General features: G+C 30.5%; 1 protein-coding gene across 1 annotated transcript; it reads right to left on the bottom strand.

Moving 5' to 3' along the window:
• Positions 1-8,175: 8,175 nt before the first annotated feature.
• LOC116111630 (thioredoxin Y1, chloroplastic-like) lies at positions 8,176-11,638 on the bottom strand. Its single transcript, XM_031397788.1, has 5 exons — positions 11,157-11,638; positions 9,576-9,664; positions 9,114-9,291; positions 8,521-8,590; positions 8,176-8,431 (listed from the first exon to the last, which is right to left on the bottom strand). Exons 1-4 carry the CDS (start codon positions 11,331-11,333, stop codon positions 8,525-8,527), a joined length of 510 nt encoding a protein of 169 aa, XP_031253648.1. The 5' UTR covers positions 11,334-11,638; the 3' UTR covers positions 8,176-8,431; positions 8,521-8,524.
• Between the last annotated feature and the right edge of the window lie 45 nt (positions 11,639-11,683).

Here is an 11,683-nt window from a genome sequence, read left to right as displayed (position 1 = left end):
TAAGAACGTAATGTATGAACACAAAAACTGTAGGAGCGATTAGAAATTAACATGTGGAGGGTGTTATGAATTTATAATATCTTGAGTCCTAATCATTTGATACTAACGTTGAACTTGGAATTCGAGATATTTAATATTAATGATATTATGTTTGAATTAACAATGTTATATTTGAAACTTTTAGAGTTAATTTGAAATCTAAAAAAACCTTAACCCACACCCAAAAACATTCTTTTGAAAGTCATAAAGGGTACTTGAAACTTTAACATTATTTAATATCTATATATAGTACTTGAAACCTTGAATATATACATGAAACTCATAATATAATTTTTGAAACTTAGAACAACACACAAGTTATGGAAACTCACAATATTTGAATTTGTAACATCAAACTTAATATTCTTAAATTTAAAACTATACTTTTTAATTTCTAAAAATAAATAAATTTTTAAATTTTTAGGATTGGTTGTCCCGTGTGTCATTTTTAGAATTTGATATTGTGTAAGTTAGGTTAAGGAAGAAAAGCGTAATTTACATTAAAATTATCCAAAGTTTGAATTATATTTCAACTAAAAGACTAATTGAAATTTGCAACTGATTTAACCAGTCGTGGAAAGATAAATTATTTTCCAACACTTAGATTACATACAGTCATCTAGATGGATTTTCGTAATTTAGTTATCCTATTACCTAATAAGCGAATGATCAAGTTTGAAAAATAGAAAAAAAAAAAAATTTAATGATTAAACAATAGTAGTATAATATATAGAGAGAGAGAGAGATGGAATTAAACTAATTATTTTAAAAGTGTAACTTTTATTATTAAATTAGTTGTTAATTGCTACCCAATTTCTAATGAAATCTATGTGAATAGTATGAGTTCGTTTTATAATATTATTGTGGTGCAAATAATTATTTTGTTGGTAAATATAAAAATTCTCAGTGAAAATGGTAAGCTTGAACTTGAAATTAAAATCCATCGTTAGAAATTTTTAACCTCAAATTGATACCCATGATATATTGAAAATTAAAACAATATACATAAAATATGAAACTAAGAACTTTTCATGTGAAATAGACATAATTTTGCATCCATAACAAGAGATTTGAAACTATTAGCACCAAGTTAGGAACGTTAACATACAATTAGAACCCATTAATGTACTAAAAATTAAAGATAACGTGAATGATATATACAATATAAAATTTGAATATTTTAACGTAAATAAAATTTTAGGAATAAAATGATATTGTTAACATAGAACATGAAATATTTCACATTAACCTGAAAAAAAAGTTTTGATACTGGAAACTAGAAATTTGAAACTTAAAATACTGTACTTAAACTTTTGAAAAATTATTAATATCAAGTTGTGCAGAAGCTGGATGTCTTCGTATATATGGTGGTCAACTCCGATGAAAGCTGAACCCTTGAGAGCATTAAGAATGAAGGTGATATTAGTGCACTCCTCTTATTCTTCTAAATTAAGAATTTATGATATCCAGAGTTATGGGCCCATGCCCATGGCGCCCCCCCCCCCCCCCCCCCCCCCACACTCAGTCATCCAGCAACTTCAAATAATAGTGTCTTTTAAGATTTTCATCACTGAAATAATAATCTTTTGTTCACAATTCAATTTCCTCCATATCATTAACATAATATTATATAAATAATTAGATATATAACCATTATCAATTTTTAAATGTTCAATAATTAAAAAAAAAAAAAGCACTTTTAAAAACATTCTTGTTTAAATATTTATAATCAAACTTCATCGTCCGTTCGTAGATATGCATAAACCTATGCAATACTAACAGTAAATGTTAAAGTAAAAATCACGTTCCAACTATCGATTAGTTGATTAATTTAAAGAAAAATGTTATCCATACAAAGAGAGCTACAAAGTGACATCATCCAGAAGAAAAAAACAAAGAAAAAACAGAAAAGAAAGAGAGAGAGAAATCATGAAAATCAAAGGTGGGGATTGTCTTGTATGTATTTCTAAAACTAGTATTGTTCTAATTTAAATCATGGTTAGAGCATGACAATTTATCCACACTTAACATCACTCAACCTTAAAACATGAAACTATAAACCTTGCATTTAAAATGGAAGGAAATTTGGATCTTAACAAGAGACTTGAAACTGCCCATCACGTAGTTAAAACCTTTTAACATGAAATTGGAACCATTAATAATAGTTGATGTTATGAACCTAAGCAACATCACACATATTTGATCTCACACATTCAACCAAACAAGAACTCAGGGATTACTGTGGTTCTCTATCCTTTTAGGATAAGCTACATCTACGTTGAACAGACAAAGTATGAGTCGTTGACATACTATTACTTCAAGAAACAAGATTACAACACCAAACCAACCAACTTAGAAACCTTACCCAGATACAATATCCCGTAATCAACCTCTAGAGAAACCCACTGAGAATCCCTAACCCCGAGAGAAAAACAATCGCACCAAAATGATTAAAAACCCCAACCATCTAATCAACCGATTACACAAAGCAACAGTAAAAACTTCTCAAACCTAACCGTCAATCGCACAAAGAAAACCCAACAGTGATTTGTTTGTTAATGAGAAAAGTTGAGTTTATATATGGTTGATTTAGTGACTAGATTCTGGCGTCGGATCTAAAGTGATCCTGTGGTCAGGATTCATCTGGTGGTATCTAAAACGATGAGTCGTCTCTTTATTCAAACGACACTGTTTCAGATTCCACCTCATCGGTTGAAACTAAAGATTGCGTAAATGAATTATATAATATTAAACTTTAATATTATAAGTCAAACTTAATTCTATAGGAACTTGATGTCAAAAAGTACAAGTGACTTCAGACAGTTAATGTGATTGAAATCTTAACAGTAAATGATACTATTAACTTTAAACATGAAATATTACATTAGACTTGAAATGAAAAGAGTTTGACAATAAAATTATTGTGATAAATTAATTTATTATTTTTTAAAACAATTACACTAAAAATAAATTTATTAAATATTTTAAATTAACTTTTAAGCAATATCCAGCAATTACCTTTCTTTAATGAATAATATGGCAAGCTTTAATTAATGATAAAAAATTTACGAATTGTGGATCCTTACTCCCAAAAAAATAAATTAATTAATAATATGTTCATGAAGAATCTATTAAATATAAAACTTCTGGTTTCAATTAAGTGATTATAATAATTGAAAAAAAAAAAAAACACACAAAATTTAAAAGTTACCATATACTTAGACTTTAATTATAAAATGTCGATTACATAAATCCAGTTCTATAAAAATTCTTAATCTAAAACTTAATTCTAGAAAATCAATGCAATTCATTCGTCAGGATTGTCTACAGATTGGCTTGAAAGGCCTCAGCAAGTTGTGCAAGTCTTCGTATCATCTGCCGTTTAACCTCCAAAGCGGAATCCTTGACAGCATTAAGGATGAAGTTGATATCAGTGCACATCCTCCTCTTCTTCTAAGAGGAACTTCTAATACTTCTACTCTGAAAAATCAATTACATATTATCTTCCGGTTGTGCCTTCCGCAACCAAGATATTGGAAGAAATCATCCTTCTTTCATTAGCAACTTCAAATAATAGTCACCTTTGAGATTCTCCGCACTAAAATAGTAATCTATTATGTTTCATAATTCAATTTCCTCCCATATCTCATTAAAAATTAATTATATAAATAATTAGATATATAACCATTATCAATTTTTAAATGTTGAATAATTAAACAACAATACAAAAGAAAAATATGCTACTTTTAGAAAGCATCTTTTTTCAAAATTTATAATCAAATTCACCATGAGTTTTTAAACATGCATAACTATGCAATGTTAAAGAAAAATTATGTTCCAACTATCAATTAGATGATTAATTTAAATCATGGTTAGAGCATGACAAATTGTATCCACATTAACATCATTCAACCTTAACACATCCAACTATAAACCTTGCATTTAAAACAAACAGACTTGAAACTGCACCACGTATTTAGAAACCTTTAACATGAAATTAGAACCATTAATAAAGTTAAAACTAAAGATAAGGTAATGAAATATAAAATAGAAACTTGAATATTCCAATGTCAAACTTGATATCAAAAAATACTAAAATAATATCATAATAAATTGAAACTAGTAAAAGGTTTCTCGAGGCATTCAAGCAATTGAAATCTGTATAGTAAAAAAGATACTATTAACATTAACATGAAATATTTTTCATTAATTTGACTTGAAATGTAGAGTTTGATACTAAAAACTAGAAATTTGAAACTTATAACTTTGTTCTTGAGACTTTTAAAAAATTATTTACTCTAAATTAATTTATTATTTTTAAAAATAAATTACACTAAAAAGAAATTTATTAAATATTCAAATTAATTTTAAGTAATAACCGGCAATTACTTTCTTAATGAATAATATGGCAAGCTTTAATTAATAAGCAAAATTTTAGGAATTGCGTATCTTATTCCCAAATATATATATTGTTCCCGAAAAATCTATTTTAATATAAAAGTTTTGGTTACAATTGTTTTTACTTTTTAGGTGGTTTTATTAAAAGAGAACTAACCAGTTTTCAGTAGATTCAAAAGCACACTAATTTAAAGTTATAATATCCGAGAGAGTAAACTACACTTTCCCACTCAACAAGGTTTCAAAATACCAATTCCTACTCAAAGTTATATTTCGATAATACCCAAAATGTACTTTTTCTAGTCAACATTCGGTGGTTACCAAGAGCCAAGGTAAGAGGGTTTTTGTAGAATAGAGGTCGGTGGATTAAATAGTGGTGATCGATGAATACGTTACTGAAATTAGCTAAGAACAGAAAATCTTAGTTTTATGGTGGTTGACAACAACGAGAATTTAATGCTGGAGTAAGAGGAGTTTTGTAAAGATGAGGTTGAAGGGTCAAATGGTGGGGACGGAGAGAATTTATCACCAGAATCGGTTTTGAGTAGTATTAAAATATTAACTTGGGTGAGAAAATGATATTTAAAAAAAACATTCGGTGGAAAAGTGTCATTAAAGCAAACCCGGAAAAAGTCATTACTCTATCCTGTACTTTAATTCTAAAAAATCGAAATATTCCTAAGTTCTATAAAATCCTTAATCTTAAACTAAGGCCTCAGCAAGTTGTCCAGAAGAAATATCAAGTTGTGCAGAAGCTGGATGTCTTCGTATCATATGGTGGTCAACTTCGATGAAAGCGAACCCTTGAGAGCATTAAGAGTGAAGGTGATATTAGTTCACATCCTCTTAATCTTCTAAATTCAGTAATTACGTATCCAGAGTTCGGGCCCATCCCTCCCCATTCAATCAGTCACAGCAACTTCAAATAATAGTGTCTTTTAAGATTTTCATCACTGCAATAATAATCTATTTGTTTCACCATTCAATTTCCTCCCATATCTCATTAACATAATAATTATATAAAATAATTAGATATATAGCCATTATCAATTTTTAAATGTTCAATAATTAAACAAACAATACAAAAAAAAAAAAAAAAAAAAAAAAGCTACTTCTAAAAAACATTCTTGTTTAAATATTATAATCAAATTTCGTCGTCAGTTCATTGATATGCATAACCTATGCAATAACAGTTAATGTTAGCATTGCATTAAAATGGAAGGAACTTTGATCTATAACAAGAGACTGAAACTGCCCATTCACATAGTTAAAACCTTTTAACAAGAAATTGGAACCATTAATATGTTGAAACTAAAGATTGCGTAAATAAAATATTAAATTAAACTTGAATATTCTAATGTCAACTATTCTATAGGAACTTGAACAAAAGTATATATATATATATATATTGAAACTAGTACAAGTTACTTGAGACATTTAATGTGATTGAATCTTTAATAGTAAAAATGATACTATTAACTTTAAACATGAATATTATACATTAGACTTGAAATGAAAGGAGTTTGACACTAAAATTTTAGTGATAAATTAATTTATATTTTTTTTAAAAATTACACTAAAAAGAAATTTATTAAATATTTTAAATTAACTTTTAAGTAATATCAAGCAATTACCTTTCTTAATGAAATAATTGGCAAGTTTTAATTAATGATAAAAAAAAATTAGGAATTGCGTATCCTTACTCCCAAAAAAATAAATAAATTAATAATATGTTCATGAAGAATCTATTAAATATAAAACTTTGGTTTCAATTGTCTTTAAGTGATTTTATAATAAATTTAAAAAAAAAAAACACAAAATTTAAAAATTATCATAAACTTAAGACTTCAATTATAAAAAGTCGATTACATATATCAAGTTCTATAAAAATCTTAATCTTAAACTTAATTCTAGAAAATTAATGCAATTCCATTTCGTCAGGATTGTCTACGGATTGGCTTGAAAGGCCCAGGAAGTTGTGCAAAGTCTCGTATCATATGCCGTTTAACCCATTAAAGCTGAATCCTCGACAGCAAGGATGAAGTTGATATCAGTGCACATCTCCTCATTCTTCTAAATTCAGCAATTGCTGATATGCAAACCCATCCCTCCCCATTCATCAGTGACTCAATAGTAGTCATCTCTAAGATTTTCATCGCTGAAATAGAACTCTATTGTTTCACAATTCTCCCTTCAACAATGCCCCTGTCTCTTCAGGTTTAGGATATGAACAAAGGAGGCACAGGTGCATTGATGCGCTGTTGCACAGGAATATTTTCTTGGGGATGAACGGTAGGTGATAATGCCAACCATGAGGTGGAATGGATCTTTTACCGGAGAAATTGACAACAAAAGCATTATCGCCGTACGTGACATTAGCTTGCAGGGTGGAAAGATCGGGGTAAGGTTGCTGGTAATTAGCAGAAGAATGAAACAATCCAGGGTACGTTGTGGTAATTAGCAGAAGAATGAAACAACAGGGTAAGGTTGCCGGTAATTAGCAGAAGAATGAAAAACCAGGGTAAGGTTGCTGGTAATTAGCAGAAGAATGAAACAATGGAGACGACAGAATGGCGGGTAATAGTAGGGTGAAGGGACAAGATCGTATGAATTTGTAACAGGGTTCGTTTACTAGGCCAATATTAGACATTTTACTCTTGACTCAATGGAAATTCGACTTTTCCTTTTTCAAGAGAAAAAAACAGAAAAGAGAGGACGGAATGCTGAAGAGTTGAAGACGAATTACAGAGAAAGGTAATGTGAAGTAGAACACAGAACGGTAGGAGCGATTGAAACTAACATATGAAGGGGAAAGGGTGTTATGAATTATAATATGTTTAGTCCTAATCATTTCAAAATTAGATTTCCTGATTCATCTTAATAACTATTTTAATCATTACATTTCCTAAATGGACACTAATCGTTTGTTTGAATTTGTTTCTATTATTATTTCATATGAATAAATACTGTTTATTAATTTAGAAGGCGTTTTTGAAATTTGAATTAAACAACTCCATTTAATTACATCACTTTTCCTAAATCCATACTAACTTTATTTAATTCAATTTGTAGATGTACTGATGATTATTATTTACTTCTAGATAAATATTGTTTATTAGTTTGAAGATACTTCTAATTAAACAAAGTTAAAGAATTTATTCTATAATATCCACTACCACCGCTGCGCTGAGAGATTTGGCAGTGTTTGAATTTAGTCACAATTGTCTGATTAATCAAATATTGATAATTCATCATAAGCACATAATTGATAAATTCAGCTCTTTCTTGATAAGAAAAAACTGGCTATATACCCATTCTTAATGAACATTAGGGGTTCAAGTAAATTATTTTCACCATTTGAGTTTTACTCAACAATTCACATAATTTCAAGATAAAATCAATAAATTATATTTAACTTAAACAAAATTACTGAGGAATTAATCATAATTGACGTAATCCCTTTTTTTCCCCCCTGTCCGATAGATTTTTACATTTATTTGAGATCCAAAAAAATTGGGATGTTTATTTTATAGGTATCGTATTACTCAGGCATCCTTAATATTTATTTATAATAATTACAAGTTAAAAACTAAATTACAATAACCCTATCCAATTATAGTTACACAAATTGTCGTCATAAAATTTGTCTAAAATTTTTTAATCGAAATTGAGTTCCAATGGTTACCTCTCAAGATCATTGAACGTAATAGTGCCAAGTGCTAGAATTCGACACCAAAATTTTGAAACAAAAAGCATCGTGCCAATTCTCAGGAGTCCTAGAAATAGTTCATCCAAAATTTTGTTTTCACAGAAATCAGCAAGATTGATAAGATGAACAAGTTATATCACGAACTTTTTTCTTTTGGTACAATACCAATTATTCAAATACACAAGAAAAGAAGAAGAGGTATCATCCTGCCAATTCTTCATTTACCAAATTCAATGTTCCCATCTAACAACTCGATTACACCAGTTTCCAGTAGAACCTGACCGTCTGCATGGGAGGGAGAAAGGCGAAAAGGTTGTTTGAGGGCATGATCAGTAAAGAAAAGGTTTTGCTATTTATACTTATTATGAACTCACCAGACTATTGCTTAACACTTAATGAATTTTCAATTCGTTCAATGAGCTGATCTTTGGTCAAAGCACCCTCCTGAGAAATAATCACATGAAAATCATTGATCAGCTCCAAACTCAAAAATAGATCTAAGAGTTCCCAATGGACAGAAATTTAAAAAAAGAAACAGTAATCGGAGAGGCAGAAAAAAATTCGACAATAAAATACATGCATGCTGCTGATGCAGCCTACAAGTGGCTTAAACTAGACAATGTACAAACCATTGGTTGATTCTTCATGCACGAAAGAGATCACCCATACGAAGCAACATATGCCAATCATTCTGGATCATCTCCAGAACTTACGCATTGAACATAACAGAATCCAAGAATGTGAAAGCTAATGTAGCAAGAATCACTTCCAGTGATCACGCCAGAAGCCACTAATCATGATACTCATAATTAAGGCGACTGACTAAAAATTCAACCATACAACTACGTGTAAGCAGGCATGGGAGAAAATTATCAAAGCTCATGCAAAGTACAATCAAAGGGTTATGTAAAGATGCAAAAGTTACAATATCCAGATAAACTAAAAATGAAATACTAATTCAACTTACAAAGCGATCAAAAGGTTTCCCATTCTTGAACAAAATGAAAGTTGGCAAGGCCTCTATTCTGTATTTATCAGCAATCTTTGGGTACTTCTCAGTATCAACTTTCACCACCTTAATCCTATCTTTTAAAGCAGCACCAACTTCATTAAGGATTGGAGCCATGAATTGACAAGGACCGCACCTGCAAACCATTATATGAGCTCTTTGCTTTTCAATATTTCTACCCTAGAGAATCTGTGCCCAAAGGATTAAAAACACAATCTTTCTTTATCTTTCCACTCAACATTTGCCAACAAGAAAAAACTCTATATTTGCAGATATATCACGGAAAAAAATCTATGAAATTGAGTGATCCAGCACACCATTCAAAAGAGAGATTATGTAAATTAAATATACTTGCATACCATAAAAAACTATTTTCCATGGAAAAGAAAAGAAAGAACAGAAAGGAAGAAAAGAAATTACCATGTTGCATAGAAGTCAACCAATACAGGGTTGTCAGAGTTTTCCAGCAAATCATCAAGGGAGGAAAATGTTTGCTTCTTTGCTTCAACCTACAGTAGTTATTTCACCCAAATAACGTGTCAGTGATCGTTTAACAAAAGCAGCTTGAACTTAAAAGTTCAATCAAATACAAATACCTTTTTTAAAAATAATATTTAAAAAAAAAAAAAAAAAAAAAAACAAATCAAAATATGTGAAATGTGCAAAGTGTCACCCACCAAGCATCCAACAAAGCCAGGCCTAATACAAACAACCAATAAAATCAATCCAAATAACTGAGCATATATATGCTCTCAAACAAAATAATTCTAAAAGAAAATTTACAAGAAGCTTAAAGAATAGAAATAAACATGTTATTTGGGATTCTTTTCCACAATGAAACCTACAGTAAAATCATATTTGCGTGAATACCCAAAATACAAAGTCAATATGTTGACTGCCTACTTTGATATAAAAAGCACATCACCACATGCTTGCAGTAACTGAGGATCAAACTTTATCAATATCATTAACACTGAATGGCATAACTACATCAGAGAGAAAAGTAATAACATACCTAACTGTTTCGAACTTAAGAACAACGATCAGCTTGGAATAAGTAGGCAAAATGAGAGAGTCGATGGGTACGTTAGTTAACATTTCATAGCCAAGAAATCATTTCCTTCCAGAAGATAAGGGATTAAGAGTCTTAATATACAAGTTTATCTGTACGGGCAACAAATCATTAATGAGGCAGATAGAGTCCATGCACTTGCAAGCACTAAAACATCACTTTGACATAAATGACTACTAGCAACAGCTCCCAAGATAAACTGAATACTCTCTTGAAACTGAGATATAGTTGTCCTTGACTAGATTCAAGCACATCAAACTTAAGCTAAGGCCCGATGAAAGATAACATATATCTCATCCTACAAAACTCAATATTAGAAGAAGACTTGAGGACTCGTCAAGACTAAAATTGAATAGGATGTTTGAAAATTTAAAAAAGGCGAATTCTCTAAACTTGAGGTACAATTTGACTCCTTCTGGTGAAGATATACAAACATCTAGAAAATGCCCAAAAGCTTTCCACACATGATGAACTTTACAGCTTATTTAAATAGCTATTAATGAAGCCATACTGTATTACTCTGGAACTCATCTCCACAAAGCCTTGATGCCAACAACTTCGGCCCTAATCCTATACATGGATCTTTCCTATCATTCATTGAATATAAACCAACATCACAAGTCAATACTAATATCATACATTCATACTATCTTGAAAATCATAGAAATTTACTCCCCGAGTTATTTTCTTTCACTGAATTACTTTTTCATCACAAGTAATTTCATTTATAGAGATTTTCGGCAATCTTGTGGCTAATATAGCTCCCTTTTTAGAATAAACGATTATTCACTATCCATAATGAATCTTTACATTACACATAATTCTATATCCTAAAAACAAAGCATTCTTCAGCCAGATGAGCTAAAAACAAGAATAATAGTAATAGTAATTATAATAACTGCCGAACAAAACACAAATCAAATAAGTACCGGAGGAAGGAAACGAGGCCCGGAGGGAGATGAAATCCGGCTGTTGTTAATAATTTGAATCTGACGGAACTGTACGGGGAACTGCAGAGAAGATAGCGACGAGAGTTTGGAGAGGTTTCTAGAAGAAGCTTTAGTGTTCAAGGAAGGAATTGTTGAAGCGGAAACTGAAATCGCCATTCCAATCTTTGAATTGAATCTCGAGAAAAGAGAATAAAAATATCTGTTTATTTGTTTGTTTGGTAGAGGGAGAGAGAGACAAACTGTTGCAGAGTTCAAAGCAGAGAGGAGGAGGTGAAGCAAAGATAAGCGTGTGCCAGTTGTATTGTTATGGAGCGACTGCTGGATTTGATGTGGGAGGGTGTTGAATAATTAGGTGGGATTGGTGGGTTGGGAGTCGTGGATGGTGGATCAGACGGTGGGAAAATGAGTAATTGATGATGATAGAGTGGTCGGTGGTTGGATTTTGGGACTATACTTAACTATCTCAAGTGAAGAAAATCTGTTGGAACGCACCAGTTTGGTGATAT

The sequence above is a fragment of the Pistacia vera genome, unplaced genomic scaffold (assembly GCF_008641045.1).
Source record: "Pistacia vera cultivar Batoury unplaced genomic scaffold, PisVer_v2 Contig646, whole genome shotgun sequence".
Taxonomy (NCBI): domain Eukaryota; kingdom Viridiplantae; phylum Streptophyta; class Magnoliopsida; order Sapindales; family Anacardiaceae; genus Pistacia; species Pistacia vera.
The sequence above is the reverse complement of the archived record's forward strand: the minus strand, read 5'-3'. Positions and strand labels throughout refer to the sequence as shown.